This window comes from Talpa occidentalis, unplaced genomic scaffold, assembly GCF_014898055.3.
Source record: "Talpa occidentalis isolate TD23 unplaced genomic scaffold, MPIMG_talOcc4v2.1 talOcc4.5, whole genome shotgun sequence".
Taxonomy (NCBI): domain Eukaryota; kingdom Metazoa; phylum Chordata; class Mammalia; order Eulipotyphla; family Talpidae; genus Talpa; species Talpa occidentalis.
This window is the reverse complement of record NW_023604861.1, coordinates 42,264,377-42,283,201: the sequence shown is the minus strand read 5'-3', so window position 1 is coordinate 42,283,201 and position 18,825 is coordinate 42,264,377. Positions and strand designations below refer to the sequence as shown.

General features: G+C 35.3%; 1 protein-coding gene across 1 annotated transcript in view; it reads left to right on the top strand.

Annotated features, from left to right (window-relative positions):
* The window catches only part of NUFIP1 (nuclear FMR1 interacting protein 1), a 46,925-nt gene that overhangs the window by 5,962 nt on the left and 22,138 nt on the right, over positions 1-18,825 (top strand). Inside the window, exons 6-7 of the mRNA XM_037526992.2 lie at positions 11,165-11,257; positions 14,338-14,531. Coding sequence (XP_037382889.1) covers positions 11,165-11,257; positions 14,338-14,531 — 287 coding nt within the window. The remainder of the gene's footprint in view (positions 1-11,164; positions 11,258-14,337; positions 14,532-18,825) is intronic.

Here is an 18,825-nt window from a genome sequence, read left to right as displayed (position 1 = left end):
AAAAGGAAATTTGATTTTGTACATTGTTGCAAATATTCAATTGAAAATAACTGGTCCTGATTTTGTTGCTGTTCAGATTTGGTATATAGTGAGTTTGAGAATATTGTTACTTGATGGTTTAAAGATAAACATTCATTTTTATTGTGTAGTATTGATTCACTGAATTCCCTTACAATGTTGGTATTAGGGAACAGGACTATAAGCAATACTGTATGAGACTATAAATGAGTGTAGTTTTTGGAAGACCTAATAACATCTCTTCATAATAACACTTATCAAAATGGGGCTGTACTTTATTTACTCTGTGAGGAAGAGCCACTACATGCCACCTATTTTAAATATTCAGTGGCAGAAGCTATAAGGTGTATACGCTGTTTTTTTAAAAAAAAAGTATAATACTTTGCTATGTTTATTTGATTTTTTTTTCATCAAAAATTTGTTGAATGACTGCAATATCCTAGGCAGAGTATAGTAAGGGCAATATATGTAGTGTTTCCCATGTACTATAGAAAGACTGGAAATTGTTTCTATAAGCAAAGTGTAAGAAATTTGAGACTGACTATGGACTTGTGACTTTAGTAATTTCTTAGGCAAGAAAATCTAGTATATGTCCAGCTTGAATATTCTTTTTTTCCTAAACTATGTTTACTCTTTCACCTTTTATTGCCATTGTTTCTTTTCTAAAGATTTATTTATTTATTTATTTATTTATTTATACAAGCACTGGGTACAGTCGGAAGCACAGGAGGGTGAGAGGATTTATTAGAGCCAGAGCAGGGAACAGAACAGGCAGAGTGATGAAATACACTGCTGAGGGGAGCAGCGGGTGCGGCAGGAGAGGTCTGTCATGCCATGTTGGACCCTCGCCGGCAGCCGGGGATCGAACTGGCGCTGCAGAGGCTGCGGGCAGCTTCGCAGCCCAGCGCTCAACCGCTGTGCCACCAGGGGAGGCCCTAGCTTGAATATTCTTAAAGAATACCTCACTAGGACACTATTTTATGGTCTTCACAGAAAGGACTAGGATACCTTATCCTGAAGCAGGAGACTAAGACAGAACTATTAGAATGGTCATAATGTACTTTAAAATCAAATACTGTGTTTCTGAAATTATAAAACATAGGAGTTTTACCTCCCAGTACTAACCAGGCTCCAACCCTGTTTAGCTGACAAGATCAGGCACATTCAGAGTGATAAGGCCATGGAATCAACCTAAGTGTCCATCGACAGATGGCTAGATAAAAAAATTGTAGGATATATACTCAGTGGACTACTACTCTGTTGTTTAGAAAGATGAAATAGTGCCTTTTGGTACAAAATGGATGGACCTTAAGGTGATTATGCTAAATGAAGTCAAAGTGAAAGACAGATACCAGATAGTTTCATTTATCTGTGGAATATAAGTAACCAAAAAATAAATACTGGCAAAGTACAGCGAAACAAATCTTAGACTTAGTGAAAAATGAAAAATATATTGGTTACGAGAGGGAATTGGGGGAGGAAGACAGACAGGGAAAAGAAATGATAGGGCACTGGCACAGGAGGCTTGATGGAGTGGAGCATACACATATAAGGAAGAATAAAATGTAACCCCAACGTTATATAGACATGTAAAGGACTGACATTTTAAAGATACTTAAAACTCTTTTTGTCCAGCAGGATAAAATTTGTACTTCATTCAGATTAGCTTAAGTTTTCAGTTTCATACATTATTATGCTGTTCGATGCAAAAGTTAATTACTGTTCTTTAAGACTTGAGAGGTAATTTTGAGGGAAAGTAACATGAACCTAAAGATTTAAAGCAAACTAAAAATATATAGAATTCAATAAATGTGTTTATAAACATCTGTTTTAAGTACTATGTAGAGAATTGGATGAGAGTGAAGAGACAATCAGAAGAATTTAATTTTTAAGCACCTAGGATCTAGCTACCAGTTAATATGGGCTCGGTGAATTTAAAGAATTTTAGTAACATCTTTGACTAATAAATGAAGGAATCTGGGAGCAGGATATATTATAATGTCCTTTCTTATCCTTGGTAGAATCTTACTTATCTTGTAAAGACCTGTGTTAAATGTTACCAAATTTGTTATTTTCTTACTTTTTGTTTCCTGTCTCAGTACTGCCAGAGTGCCAGTCTGTCACAAGTCTCAGTACTGCCAAGTGCCAGTCTGTAAATCTACACATTGCTTCCTTCTTTGAGGAACAGATTGCAAAGAAAAAAAATGTTAGCTGAACTAAGTTTTGCTTAATGACAGAGTTACACAGTTAATTTATATTCTAAAGTAGGTGTATGGATGGGCTGCCAATCTGTGACCCAACCTAGCCCAAAGCGCCAGATGCTACCATAGACATGAATGTATAGCTTATTAATACAACCACACTAGCATTTGTTTCATCATTTTATAATTGACCCTAGTCTTAGACATCTTTGATCCTACTGTACTTTGCACAATGCCTGCAATTTAGTATGTGAAGAATGAATATTTGTTAATTAAGTTATTGTAAATAGTGTGGGAAGACCCAGTCTTGGCATTGATAAGGGAACCATAGCTAATTGCAGCATTAAACTTAGAAGTCCAGTGAAGTTAGAACCATGAAGTGATTTAACTTAGTGAATAATTCAAAGCCCTGCACATGAAGCTCCTCTTCTCTAGGTGACTTCTTTACAAAGCCAAGTTTTTGTCCTTATAACTCCACTCCTAGTTTTTTGAGGTTTATTTTTATCTGTTGGTTGTATCTTTTTGTTACTATTTTACATAGAGCAATAATCAAGCAAGAGTTCATTTTCTGTTTGAGTCTTAGTTTTTGAAGAGCTGACAGTGACACTATTGAGGACTGTAGCCTGCTAGTTGGAATGGAAATGGCTTAACTGCTGAGACACTAGATTGTTGCCTCTACTACTTAGCCCTGGCTTTGATCAGATCGAAGTTAGTATAACTCACTGGTGCTAGCTCCTTTCAAAAGTTTTTAATGCTCTCGAGGAGAATGACAATGATTTTACTAGTTAGCAATGATTATAAAGCAACTACGTAGTTGATAGGTAAACTTAGTTGTTGGATCACCCAAGTTTTTAGTTCATTTGAGACAGCTGGTAAAGTATGAGCTCCTGATTAGCTAATTTTGGTTATGTCTCTAGCAGTTGTACGAATTAAATCATTTTATAAACTGAGAAAATTGGAATTATTGTTATTGGTAGCCAACTTCAACAACTCTGTGCTATGTGTGTATTTGTTTCACTTTGCCATTATCTTCTTCTCTTCCCTGATCAACTTCTAAGAGGAAGGACCTGGCCTGGAGGAGCTGGGTATTCCTTCCAGTTCAAAGGAAGATTTGAACTGAGCTCAGACCTAACTAGGAAGAGATGAAGAGAGGCAGGAACTAGTGTCCAGACAGATTGGCTTGTCCAAGGCATGATATGATAGAAGCTTTTAAAAGCTGACAGTGGTGGAAACAGAATTAGGTTGAACATCTAGGAGAGAAAAATGGGCACTATTTAGCGGTTACATAGTTAATGAAGTTGCAGAGAAAAGAGGCTTAAAGGAGAATTCCAAGTTCTGGGTTTGAGTACCTCTGTGAAAAGTATGGTGACTGCTGCTGAGACAGGAATATTGAAAGAGGGCTTGGAGATGCTGACTTTTGACATTAATGAGTATGAGGAGGTTTTGAGATATCTATTTGAAGATATTACATGAGCATTGGGGACTAGAATGTAGGTAGGTACATTAGATCATAAAACCTTGACTGTAGAGGACATTTATCAGAGAGGGTAGAGTGAAAAGAAAAGATAGCTTAACAGTAGGAGCCAGAGAGATAGAAGGAAACTAAGAATAGGACATGCCATAGAAGTAGATGGAGAATTTCAAGAAAGAAGTTGTGGTAACCAGTGCAGATTGCTATGAAAAGTTCAAGTAAAACAAGAACAAAAAGTGACTATTTGATTAGGTGTCATAGAAGGCCTCCTTGGTGCAGATTTCAGATAATTGCTCCTTCACCCTTCTTTAAGTTTCTTGCCATCTGTCTATAGCAGTTCTAATACTCTCCCCAATGATTAGCAAGCCAGGTTGCAATTGCCTTTGCCATCCTGTCTTTGGCATATTAGATACTCCAACAGAAGTGCGTATACATTGCATTCCCTTTTTGAGACTCACAGCTTATAATGGTTCATTTAGTACCTTAGATTCAGTTTTCCAGTATCCTTAACCTTTGTTTGTATTTATTTAACTTTTTACTTTTACACCCTGGACCTTATCTTCTGAACTTTCTGCCACAGAAATTTTAAATTTGGGCATACTGTCTTTGATCGTAACTTCCATTCCATATGCTTGTCACCGTCTCTTCTGTCTGTTCTTGGACTAACTAGTTGAGTCCTCCCAGTCCTAAATTCCTTTACATTCTGTCATCTGCTTTTTGTTTTTATTTTCCCACCCAGTTTAAACCACTTCAGCCTCTCAGTATCTCAGCTCCCTTATTCCATCACCCTTCTTTGTACCCATCTGGCAAAATCTCAGTTCTGGCTTAGTTGCTAAGTGTTCTTCAAAAGAACCACACTGTTGAAATGTACTCTGCAAGTGAATAGTTACATATCATGTTTAAGGAACTGACTTGACTAATGACAAATTTAGGTGTTTTTATTTGCATTTGTTCTTTTGTTGTGAAAAATTAGATGTTTGATAGAGAGGTATTTCTTATATAGCTGACTGTGTAGAATAAAATTTCTTTGTTAAACTGATTTTATTTTACCCAGCTAAAATGCCAATGAAAACAGTACTCCTTGCAACTGGCAGTTGGGATTCTATACTATGGGATTAACAATATTTTCTGATTAGTCACATATTACTTGCTTCTAGGAGGTCTTTATCCCAGCCACACTTATTATGGATTCTATCCAAACACTTGGATTTTGTTTTGTTTTGTTTTTCCCCCACTTTTCAGCCTGTTTGGCTCATGTGCAGCTTATAGAAAAATCTTTACCCTCTCCATCTACAAGTTTTGCTCATTGCTTTAGCTTTAGCCCAGTGGAAATCCTGCTGCTTTGGGGATAATTTTCTTCATCTGCCTAGAGGAATATATTACCCTTCTAACACACCATTTCTTCTGCTTCTGTATGTCCTTTACTATATAGTCCTGTTGATGAACTTTTTGCATATGTGTCATTGAAAAAAAAATAAATCACATGCAGATCTTGTCCCAAGACTGCCTATTTCTATGGAGGTGTCTCTTTTTCCTAATAAACCTGCCCTTTTAAAAATGAAAAATCAGTCAATCACAAACATTAGAAATGTAAGAATTATCTTTTATATAGTTATTTATCACATGGCGCAGTAGATAGAAAGGATGCTTAATAAGTGTTGGTATATGTAAATGAAGTTTGAAAATGTTTTTGTTATGAGTGCATAATAAAAATAAACTGGCAGTTGTGGTAGAGAAATTTTCTGACATTTTCAATTCATGTTTTTAACTCTTATTTTTAAAAACTGGGCAAATATGTGTTTATCTGATTAATAACTATGGTTGGAAATCTGTAATATAATTAGTAGTACTTAAACTGCTATGGTTTTAAACATTAAACTCTTACCATCTAGGACAGATATTCACCAAGTGAAAACCAAGCTGATCTGATTTGGAAGCATTACCTTCTGCAGCTCTCCCTGTATGAATGTAAACTCTGCCCTCTAGTGGTTTTGTGCAAGGAATGATTTAAATGAAAAAAATTCCACTGGTTAGAAAAACTTAATAATTATTAATTAACACTTGAAGATGGCAAACTATCTTAGTTAGCATATATTTATATAAAGCTCCTGGGAGAAGGCTAGTTGGTTTTCAGTTGGTATAGAGAATTCTCAGCAACCTCTGAATTTGTTAATGTTAAGATATCTTTGAATAATTTCTTGACAATATTTTAACTTGAAAACTAGAGGTAAACACTCATTATTTGAAAAGGCAAAGATTTTATTACATGTAGCCAAAGTCATTAAAAAAAGACTTGTTTTTAAGACTCATACTGTAATATGAGACATAAGATAAATACATGAGATGGCCTGAGACTGCAGGCAACTGAAGGATTGATTTTTGCCACATGGGGATGTCTGATCAAGAAGTACTTGGAGTCTTTGGATATTAGGGCCTTTGATTCATTTTGTGAGACTCCCTATTTATATAAGATACATTATATGTACATACATTTTAATGGTAGTTTGACAAACATAGTTTTATGGTGACCATTACCACCAGGATATAAAACAGTGTCCCATCCCCTAAAATATTGCCTTGTGCCTTTTTGGTCACCTTCTCCTCTACTTCTAACCCTTGGCCATTATTGATTTGTTTTCTGTCTAAAATTGTGTCTTTCCAGAGCATCATATAAATGAAATCATAGCATACGTGACTTTTGAGCTGGACTCTTTGATTTAACATTTGAGATTCATTTTTGTTGTTGCATGTGCAGTAGTTCCTTCCTTTCTATTGTTATTATTCTATTCCATTATATGTGTATTCCACAGTGTGTTTATCTATTTCCCATTAGAGAGACATTTAGGATATTTAGTGATTACAGATAAAGCTTTCATAAACGTTGCTGTACAATTTTTTGTTTGGAATATGGGTTTTTATTGACTTGGGCCAATACCCAGGAATGAAATCATTTAAGTGTATGTTTAACCTTATAAAAAACTGGCAAGCTTTTTTGAGGTGAGTTTTTAAATCAAAATATGGGTAGGGTGCAGTGGTGCTTGTGTCACTTAGGATCATGTTCCCGTAAATGGAACAGCAGCCTTCCTGCTGTGGTTTAACACAAAAAGACCCATTTTTCCCAAGTAGAAGGAACCCTAGGGCTGCTGTTGCTGCCTCACATTACCATCAGGCATATGCTCTCTGTTGCTGCTCCTCAGTAGTTGGTTTGAATCTTCATGCCAACTACTGAGGGGAGAACAGGCAGTTAGTAGTGCTTGATGGTAAGGTTTAAAGTTTATCGAATTTCAAGCTGCAAGTGATACTTGGAAGCAACTCTGTTTTTTTAATAAAGGATAGACTTGAGCAAGTGTTGACTATGCTTATTAGTGTAGAGTGGAGGGCTCAGAGAGGAGAGTCTAGGTCTGGTTTCTGAGGGTGGGCTGAAGGTATGACTGACAGTGGACAGAATGCCTTGGAGGAGGAGTGGGCAAAATCAATGTAGTAAGTAAGTGAGGTTACCGATATGTGAAATTTAGAGATACTTTAAAAGACAATGAGGAAGTTGGGGAAGGATGACAATTGTAGATGAAGTTTATTTGTACCTGCCACATTGCCTTATTATAAATGTTCTGAGATTATTTGCTGAAGTAATCCAAGGTTCTTGCATATCTTGTCTTTTAAGTTCTTGCTTTTTAACATATTCTGAAGTGTTTGTGTGTTGTTCTTTTATATGTACTTTATAGTAAGTATGGGATACATTTCTTTTGGCATATTTGCTATATTTCTTAAAAATATAGTAACATTCTAGCAGTATTTTAAAAGCTTACTATAAATATGTATTTCCTTTTCAAAGGTCTGTCATTCTCAGCATTCTCAACTTTTACAAAAAATGTTATTTGAACTCTAAAAAGAGTACATTTCACACTGGTGTGGCAGAATAATCTTTATATCTTGAATTTTATATTGTGAGTGCTACAGTCTTTCTGAGGAAGTCACTGTCTTCTTTGACATGCTGGAGCAATAGAGCCTTTGTGTAACTGCTATGCTGGAAACTCTTGTCAAAGCTTTCCATGTGTAATAATTTTAGAACTGGAAGAAAGCGCAAAAGATTTGCTTGGTGTATTGCTCCTTTATCTTTAAAGAAAACACAATTTTTGCTTTTGTTCTTTTGTCTTCACAGAGGTGCTCTCAGTATTTGTTTAAACATTTTAAGGTGTTCCACTTATAAACTGCCAAAATATCACTTTGCCCTCCATGGTCTACTCTTCCCCCTAACCCTCCAAAAAAGATTCCCTCTTATTCCTGGTCTGTGAGGTACAATGCTGTGTGATTGGCACTAGGAAAAACAACTAGTAGAGATTTGTTTCTAAAAATCTTGATTTTATAAACATTGAAACATACTCCACAGCAAATTGGGAGGCCACTAGATGGAGTAGTTTTGCAGTATTTTTTTTTTTTTTTTTTTCAGTAGTTACTGTGGTTCAGAGGAAATCCGTTTAAATTGTGTCCCCTGATTTGGAATTCCAACAGAGGGTGTCCCTTCCTAAAGAATGCTACATCTTTTTGAAGTTCAGAAAGACGTTAAAATAAAAATACAGCTGTATGACTTGTGTCAAAGCAGCTGTGGTTCGGTGCAAGTAAAGAGGAAATGTAATTTTATAGAGAAGAGGCTTGTTGGAAAAGTCAATAAACTGATGATGATTGGAGTATAAAGAAAGAGACAGTATAACCAGAATTGATATGTGCCTAGATAATGGTTAGCACAGTTTTGCCTACTTGTTGACTCTAGTGTCTACAGTTTTTCACTGTAAGCTTATGGCATAGACAAAAGGAAGGCAAAGAGGAGAGGAGAGGAGAGAAGAAATGAAAGAGGGAGAAGGAAAAAGGGCATAAGTCACATGGCAAAGTCTTTTAGGGGTAGAAAGATATGATGCAGATATAGGGAGAAAAGTGATTTTAGCAGATTAAAATAGAGAAGCCAACTGTGAAAATATCACTTGTCGCAGTCTTTGTAACTTCATAACATCCACTAATAGTTTAACGATTAACTTTTATCTGTATGTAATGTCAGTCAGCCTTCTTTAGATTTGTTGTTTCAAGTGTGCTTTAGGAACTTAAGCTGTGTCTTTTATCAAAACCCCAGACTTTTCTTTATTTTTATATCTCCACAGTGTGTTATTGGAAGGGCCTTGCTGATTGTTGATATATGTGTAACCACATCTTGTGTTTCTGATTTCCCTTTCCTGGGATAGTTTGCTTTTTAGTAACCCTGTTTTTCAGCCTCTAGGTTCTGTGTCGATAACAATGTACGTTTTGGAGGAGATTTTTATTAATTTAAGCACTGAGAAATAGAATCTTACAGCTTTGAAAGGGATATTGAAAGATCCCTTTCCTTTAGGAAACTGACTCTTTAATTTGCTGGAAAAAGAAAGTGACCTGCTTAAAAGACTTCCACCAAAAGAATCTTTACAACATTCTTGATGTCTTATATAAGGCATTTTTCCCCTGTATCTCACCTAAAGTCCACTTGCTCTAACAAATGCTTACATTCTTTACCACTGAGAAGCATTTAATGTAGCATCTGCTTGCTTGTACATGGTGCACTTATATCAGAACTTTATTGCTTGCATATGGTCCAACATGTTACGGGAACAAAAGAACAAAAATATTGAAGAAACATAAATAGTAAGAATAAATGAATTTGAAAGATGTGGAGGATGTTGAGCAGCTATGAATTACACGCCTAGACACTGTGAGAACTGTGAAAGTTGTTACCTTTTTTCCTCATCATTTCTGTTTCTGCATATTCTGACTTCAGGTTGAGAACAGCTGGCTGCCATCCTCTTTGTAAGATCATTTACTGTCACTTCTCTTCCTCTTTTAAAGGCTGCAAATAGTTCCAGTTCCTTTCATCTTTCTTCAGAGGTTTTACTTTTCATCCTGTTAATCATCTTTGAGTCTTTTCTGAATCCATTCCAAGTTTTATTTTTCCTCAACATTCCTTTTCAGTTTAGAAGTACAAAACTTGACACAGTGCCCTGAGAGTTTCTGACCACTTTTGAGATCGTGGGAGGAAGATTTCACACTTGTATATATGCCAGTGTCTATTCCATGTAGTCTCAGATTATGTTTGCTTTCCAAAAGTGTAGTCATATGGTGCTGAGTAGCTGTCAGATTTTTATCTACTATGACCTTGATCTTTTCCTCTTATGTTTATTTATAGCTTGTACATTCATCATCTTTTATTTATGGAGTTTATTTTTCTTGGCTGGATAGATTGCTTTGCACTGTCCTCATTGAAATTCATTCCCTTTTTTTCTGATTACTTCATCACTTACTCAATGTCATTTCCATTGTTGTCTTCCAATGTGGCTAACCCGTAGACTTCGTAGTATCTGAGCTATTCAAGTCAATAATATAGATGTTAAAAAATAAAGAAGTGGTTGGAAATAATGTCCAGGAAACATGATTTCAAATTTTACTCTTATGAGCAACCAGGCTTCGTGGTAGAGAGCCGTCTCTCTTACCCTCCTTTTGTGCTTTTTAGACATTTAGGATCTATTTTCCTTACCAGCAGAGTTTGGTGACTGTGTCCACAGAACTGTGCCAAGGAAACAAAGAAAGCTTTGTTAGAACAATTCTTTTGCACACTGCCGTAGATTTAATCTTAATCACTGCCTTGTATACCTCTCTCCCTTGTTCGTAACTCTCAGTGGTTTCACACTGCTGCTGAGTTAAATACACACTTTCTAGTCTGCCATTCAAGGCACATTTTGGCCTCAGCCTCCCTTTCTGGTCTGATTGCCTGAAACTATATTATGTTATAGCCATTCACTGGATATCTCTCACACTTGCTCAGACCTTGGTTTGTTTACTTGTTTGCTCTGCTTAAAATGCTGAAGCTTTTTTTTTTTTTCTGATTTCTGTCTGTTAACACCATTTAAGACTTTTTTTTTAATGTTCCTTTTTTTCTGAATTTCTTTAGCTAGAGATGATCTTTCTCTCCCATCCTCTAATTTTTCTCTTCTTTGGGGGTACTTATATTTTGCCCTGTGATGCAGGTGTTTGTGTGCCTTGCTGTCCTTCCTGGTAGACTGTACCTTTTTTTGATAGCTGTTTCTTCCTATCATGGAAGCTTTGGCTGTACCTAGTATGTTTTTGCATAAGTAATTACATATTCTTATTACATTTTTTCTTACAGTATTATGGGCACATGCCAAATAGATGTTAGATCACTTTGAGCTCATATTTTGGAATATTTGATTTAAATTCTAGTGTAAGTTCCTTACCTAATTGAAACTGGTAGCAAGTTCTGTGGCCTATCAAATGATCTACATTTCAGTAGCATTATTATACTTTCCCCCCTTAAAAAATTCCAGAAGTAATTAAAGGTTTATAAAGGTTTATTAATCATTTAACAAAAACCCCAATTGCTGGATTAATTAAAATTATATTCTGAAAACCTTTTTGACTTCTTTGATTTTTTGTTTCCTAGAAACTACCCAACTTTGGCCAATATTGAAAGGAAGAACAAGTTAAAACTTGAAAAGGAAAAGAGAGGAGCAGTATTAACAACAACACAGTATGGGTAAGTTCCTTAAACTTAGTTTGCATTCTCTGTTTATTTTAATGGAATGTACTTTTAAATAATAAAAAGCATACACCAAAATCTTAAAATCTTTACATTCCCAGTTCTGAAGTGTTTGCTTTGGTAACTTTTTTTTACTTATAAATCATATTTTAAAGTAAGAAAGATTTATAGTTAGCAAGTCTTTTCTGTTTTTGTCTCCCAGCTAATGCTCTCCTTCCTGGAGGCAATCTATTCTAGCCTTCTAGAGACATTCCATGTGTATACAGCACATAAATAATAGGTTTTTTTTCCCTTTTTTAAATACTAATCTGTACTTGGTGGTTTTTTTTTTTGTTTTTGTTTGCTATTATAAAATCAAAAGAATGAATAAAATGGTATGGTTGTCTTAAAAAATAAGGGTACTTTTTTGATACAATTTAAGACTAGTAGTGAAAAAATAAAAATCAAACTAGTAATAAGAGATAATTTCCTTCATCTATACAGGGTTAAAATTTAAGTATAAATTAAAGGTAGTAGTGAAATACTGATCATTTTCCCCCTGAGATTGGGACAAGGATGTTTACAACTACTACACTCATTAAATGCTGTATTGGAAGGCTCTGTAGTAAAGCAAGAAAGAACTAGAAGCTATAAAATGTGAAAAGTGAGAAGTAAAATTGTTAGGTTTTAGGATTGATCTAATTTATGTCTGCAAAAAATCCAACCAAGCTTACAGTTAGAATTAAAAATGTGTTTAGTTAGGGTGCCAAATACAAATAAAATCATTATTTTAAAAAAATACTTGTATTTCTATATATTAGCAATAAACAACTATAAATGAAAATTTAAAAAATATTATTTATGAAAACATCAAAATATTGAATACCTAGGAATACATTTTGACAAAAAGTTTGCAAAATCTCTTCACTGACAACTGCCAAACATTGCTCAGAAAAATTAAAGGCCTACATTATTGGAGGGATATATAATGTTCATAAACTAGAGGATTCAGTCTGATAATATCTGTTGTCCCCAAATTAATTCTAATTAGAATTTCAGCAAGGTTTTTTTTTTTTTTTTTTTTTTTTTTTTCGGTGTTTTTGTTTTTGGTAAGGAGATAGTGGGCAGGGAGGGAGATATGGGGATTTAATATTTACAGGAAATTGTTAAGGATCTAGAATAGCTAATAATGTTAGAGTGATGAAGATAGTGTGATATTGATAGGGATAGATAGAGTTCACAAACACATCCACTGAATAAGTCACCTGACTTATGATATAGGTGGCAGTGTGTCTCAGTAGTGAAAGGATAGTTCTCAACCTTTCCTTTAAATTTCTGTGTCTGTGTTCTTAAAAGTGTATCTCTTATAGAATAAATAATTTGGCCTTTATTTTCAGTAATCCAGACTGAAAATCTGGATTTAGCTAGGATGTAGTTCATTTATATTTAATGTAATTACAGGTATAGTTGAATTTCAGTCTACCATCATCACATTGAGTTTTTTATCCTGTTCTTTATTTCCTTTCCTCTTTTGAATTAATTGAATTGTTCTTTAAATATTTTATCTCCTCCTCTATTAGTTTTTGAGTTTTAATTCTTCCTTAATCTACTTTATATGCATTTACTATGTTTTTACTAACATATTTTGTATAACTATTTTTTAGTGTTGTTTAAATAAACTTCCTTTTAAATGATTGTCAAGCAGTGGGATAACAGAACTACCCCTTCAGATGTGAGGTGCCACTTTTTCAGTGAGTCATCTGTTAAAGATCATAACTCGCTGTTAGTGAATACCTTAAAGATGATCTTTCAAAAGCCAGCTGTGGACAGGTGCTATAAGAGCACGATATAGTAAGGGCATCTGTGAGCAGAAGCCTAAGGAAAGTAGCATCTCTACATTATCTTCATGGGGATGGTGGATTGGAGGCTTAAAGCGTATGTTTCACCCGTGATGACACTGTTGAGATGTTAGCCTGACATTAATGGGTGAACATTGGGAATTGGTTAATAGTTTTCACAAAATTTGGACTAATATATATGTATTTTTTGAAATGAGATTCTGTAAGGATTGTGGTCACCCTAAAAGGATTAAGAACTAGATTACAGAGAGAGTAACTGAATGTGTTGGTTTAGCAAATTATTTAGAAAATGCTATGTTAATAGCTACTACTAATTAAGGCTTATTGTGTTATCTTGTTCTTCTAAATGCAAAACACTATATTCTTTCTGTATTTCTATGAGTCTCTTTATTTAGATGAGGGAATAATAGCTTCAGAGATATTAATAATCCAAGAGACATAGATAGTAAGGGGCAAAATTGGAATTTGAATCCAGGTTTCTAATTTCTGTACTCCTAACTACAGCCTCTGTTACTAATGTGAGGGGGGTGGTAAGAAGCCCAGTAAATGACATTTTGGGGAAAACATACGTCTTTGTAAAAATTCTGCTCCACCAAAAATTGCCTTCTGGTCTATTGAGAATTATGTAATGAATCTTTTTAAAAATGATCTTTTTTGCCTCTACACAGTTTACATTAAAATATGCTAACCTAAGTACTTGTTTTCCTTCTAAGGGGAGTAATTGTAGGAATTGAGAGGGCACTTGATTTGAGCTAGCTGTGAAATTGTGGTTGGCCTATGATCTTTAAGTTTTATCTCCTGTAAAGTGAAGAGAATGGTACCCATCTTATCTATTTCAGAGTTGTCATGAAGATCAAATAAGGCAGCATATTTGTGTTAAGTCTCCTAAAAATGAGTTGACAAGAGTTATAACATTTTATAAAATCCAAGAAATCCTTTCACTTAACACTACCTATATTCTTCTGCTGTTGATTGTATTACATAAGCCACTTTGAGGGTTTAAAACTTGGGAGGAAATGTGCATCTTTAAATTAATAAAGTGTAATATTGTGGAGTGTTCTTCATTTAAAGGTCTACCATAGTGTTTTCTGTCTTTGGAGCCCTGATTTTTGCTCTAATGTATGAGGCTACAAGTAACTGATTTGACAACTAGGTTTCTTTTGAATTCATTATTTTTTTCCAAAAAATTTTGAAATGTCAGTGCCTTTTATATTAAGAGTTGTGATTTTCATGCTTCAGCAAGATGAAGGGGATGTCCAGACATTCACAGATGGCAAAAATCAGAAGTCCTGGCAAATATCACAAATGGAAAAATGACCGTGCTGGGCAGAAAGCAGCCATTGAATCAGGCAATCACTCAAGCGATTTGAAGCCTGAAGGTCCACCTGAGGCAAATGCAGACCCTCTGAGTGTTTTGGTAAACACTGATTCAGGTAAGATAAACAGGAAAATAATGTTTTCTAAGAGTATAGTCAGTGATGCTGAAGTTAATTCTTAATAGCGTGGTTTCTGGAGATTTTTTTTTATGATTTCTTTTTTAATTTGTATCTTTTACATCACTGTGTATTCCCCATAAAATTCCCACCACCAGTTCACCTGTGAACTATCACCATAGTCCTTGTGCTCTTCTTTTCCCTGTTTTGATCCCTTTGCCTCCCCCTCTCTTGCAGAATGTCTCTTATTTATGTGTTGCCTGCTGGTTTTGCTGTTTTATTATTGTTATATATTGTTTTTCTGATTCCTTATTTGGTTCCCCTATATTCCTCCAATAAGTGAAACCGTTTGATATTTTTTCTTTTTCCTCTGGCTTATTTCACTGAGCATGATCCTTTCCAGCTCCATCCATGTTGCTGCAAATGGCATGAGTTTATCTTTTTGATTGCTGAGTAATATTCCATTGTGTATATGTACCACATCTTGATCCAGTCATCTATTTTTGGGCATTTGGGTTGTTTCCGTATCTTACCTATTATAAATAGTGCTGCAGTAAACATAGGGGTGCAGATGTCCTTTTGAATTAATGTTTTTGTGTCCTTTGGGTAGACACATAGGCGTGGAATTGCTGGGTCAATTGGTAGCTCTGTGTAGGAGAGTTCTTTTTTCTCCACATCCTCACCAGCATTTGTTGTTGCCTACTTTTTTATTGTGTGCCATTCTCACTGGTGTAAGGTGTTATCTCATTGTGGTTTTGATTTGCATTTCCTTGATTACAAGGGATGTTGAACATTTTTTCATATACCTGTTGGCCATTTGCATTTCCTCTTTGGAGAAGTGTCTTTTTAGCTCTTCTGCCCATTTATTGACTGGATTGTTTACTTTGTTTTTTATTTATTTATTTATTTATTTATTTATTTATTTATTTATTTATTTATTTATTTATACAAGCGCTGGGTACAGTCAGAAGCGCGGGAGGGTGAGAGAATTCACCAGAGCCAGAGCGGGGAGCAGAGCAGGCAGACAGAAGGACCGAAGTACACTGCTGAGGGGAGCAGTGGGCGGCAGGAGAGGTCTGCGCGCCATGTGGGACCCTCCTCCAGTGGCCGGGGAGCAGCCGGGGATGGAACCGGCGCCGCAGAGGCCGCGGGCTGCTTCGCAATCCAGCGCTCAACCGCTGTGCCCCCGGGGAGACCCCTGTTTACTTTGTTTTTATTGAGTTATGTCAGTTCTTAGTAGATTTTTGTGATCAGTCCCATATCACTTGCATTGTGCGCAAAAGTTTTTTCCCAATCAGTAGGGTGTCTCTTTGTTTTGGTTAATGTCTCTTTTGCTGTACAGAAGCTTTTTAGTTTGATGTAATCCAAGGTGTTTATCTTTTCCTTCACTATCTTTGCTTTGGGGGCTGTGTCTTTAAAGATGTTACTGAGATGTGTGTCATGTAGTGTTTTGCCTATATTTTCTCCTATATATTTTATGATTTCACGTCCTACATTCACATTTTTTATCCATTTTGAGTTGGTTTTTGTGCATGGTGTGAAATAGTAGTCTAGTTTCATTCTTTTGCAAGTAGCAGTCCAAGTTTCCTAGCACCATTTATTGAAAAAAACTGTCCTTGTTCCATCATATTCTTTGCTTCTTTGTCAAAGATTAGTTGTCCATAAATATGTAGGTTTATTTCTGGGTTTTCTGAGTGTCTGTTTTTGTTCCAGTACCATACTGTTTTAATTATTATGGCTATGTAGTATAGTTTGAAATCAGGGAGTGTGATAACCTCCATTCTCCTTCTTTTTAGTCAGGAGAGCTTTGGCTATTCGAGGTTTTTTTGTGGTTCCACATGAATTTGATCAATATTTGTTCTATTTCTTTGAAGATTGTCATTGAAGTTTTTATCAGAATAGCACTGAATCTGTAAATTACTTTCAGTAGGATGGCCATTTTGATAATGTTAATTCTTCCAATCCATGAACAAGGGATGTCTTTCAATTTATTTGAGTCATCTTCTATTTCTTTTAACAGTGTCTTACTTTTTTTTAAATATATTTATGCATACAAGAGCTGGGGTACAGGCCAGAGTTGTGGGGTGGGAATGACAGAGTGGTGAACAGAACAGGCGGACTGACTGAAATACACTGCTGAGGGGGGCAGCGGGTGAGACAGGAGAGGTCTGCTGCGCCATGTGGATTAGCTCCCTGGTCAGGGAGCAAACTCATGCTACAGTGGCTGCGGATAGCTTCATAGTGCTGCAACTTAACCCCTTGCACCACCAGGGAGGCCCCTAGTTTTTTTTTTTTTTGTATGGGTCCTTCACCTCTTTTGTTAGGTTTATTCCCTAGTATTTGATTTTTTTGCTTTCAATTATAAAAGGGATAGTTTTCTTAATTTCTTTTTCAGATCGATGGTTTGCATATAGGAAGGCTACTGATTTTTGTGTGTTGATTTTGTATGCTGCTACTTTACTAAACTGGTCTATAGTTTTGATTAGTTTTTCTTTGGCGTTTTTAGGATTCCCTATGTATATTATCATATTGTCTGCAAATAGTGATAGTTTTCTTTCTTTCCCTATTTGGACTCCTTGTATGTCTTTCTCTTGTCTTACTGCTCTGGCTAGGACTTCCAGTATTGTATTGAAAAGCAGTGGTGAGAGTGGACATCCTTGCCTTATTCCAGATCTTAAGGGAAAGGCTTTCAGCTTTTCACCTTTGAGGATAATACTGGCTGTTTTGTGGAGATTTCAATGAAAAAGATGTAAAATAAGTAGAGGGATAGTTTTGTTTCTAATTGGAGAGTATATGGAAAACCTCACTTCAGGACATCTATTCTAAATTAGAAATGGGTGATGAATCAGGCAGTCTGGGCAAGAAAATTTATATACATTGGATAATTCCTATATTGTGCTGTAATCTCACATTATTTGTGAGGTTGTTTTGACTATATTAATGATAAGGATTCATGTTTGCCCAGTTATGTGACTTTCCCCCTATTTCTCCCCACCCCATAAAGCTGTTAAATCCAATGGAAGCAAGTATTATTAAGTTTGCCTAGCATGACCATGATCTTTTTGGGTTAAATAATATTTAAACAGTATTAACAATATTTATGTAATTCTCTTCTTCCTCAGAGAATAGAATGTATTAATATGTGTTTATAGTTTATCCTTGAATTCCCCCTAGAACTCATGAAAAAAGTGTATTCTTATTTCTAAGTTGAAAAATTAAAGAACCAAAGTGCTGCTATCAGATACAGATGTATCATTCAGCCTCTCAAGGTTATGTTTCCCCTTTGAGAAATAAAAATGCATTTGTAAATATTTCTAGCACCTTTCCTTCCAGTAACATTGTGGGACTTTGTTTATGCTTCCTCTTTTATAAAGGGATATTATTAGTGAGTGAACTGATACTACATTGTAGGTTTATATTCTGTAAAGAAGAGAATGGTACCTGTCTTATTTTTTTCAGAGTTGTCATGAAGATCAAACAAGGCAGCATACTTGTGCATGCTTCAGAAACTTTAAGTCTCCTTAAAAATGAGTAGACAAGCACAAGGGACTATGGTGATGGTGCATTGGTAAATTGATGGTGGAAATTCTATGGGGACTATACCTGAAAAGAGAAAGCAAACATTGTACATCATTTACAATGATGTAAAATAAACATAGATAAATAAATTATATTTTTAAAAAATGAATAGACAAGAGTTATAACATATTTTATGAAGCCCAAGAAACCCTTTCACTTTACATACAATAGGAAGGAAATAATGCTGCCAGCTCTAGTTACCTGTTACTGATACACCATAAGCCGCTTTCTGAGGGTTTAAAACATGGGAGGAAATTTGCTAGCAGGTTCTGTTCACATGATAAATTATTGAACTTGTGGATACCAAGAATGGGGGAATAACCAATTCATTGACTAAATTAGAATAGAAAAAGATCTTGTTATAAGGAAATGTTGACCTCAATATAAGAAGGTAAAATTTAGTAAGAATAAGTTAACACCAATTAAAACTCATTAAAGTACTTATACTCTAAATGCTATGTATATATTAACTCTTTTCTCATAACAACCTCTTTCATATGTATTGTTGTTACTTCATTTTAGAACTTAAGCACACAGAATAAGTAATTTATTTTAGCTATGCTGCTGGTTGGTGGGAGAGCCAGAATTTGACCTTAGGAGTCTGACTTAACTAGTGCAGTACCATTCTTCTAAATGTGAAGACTGAATTTGTATAAAAAACACTATGTGTGTCTAGGATAGTTGAGATGTGGGAGGGAGTTTAGAAAAGACAGTT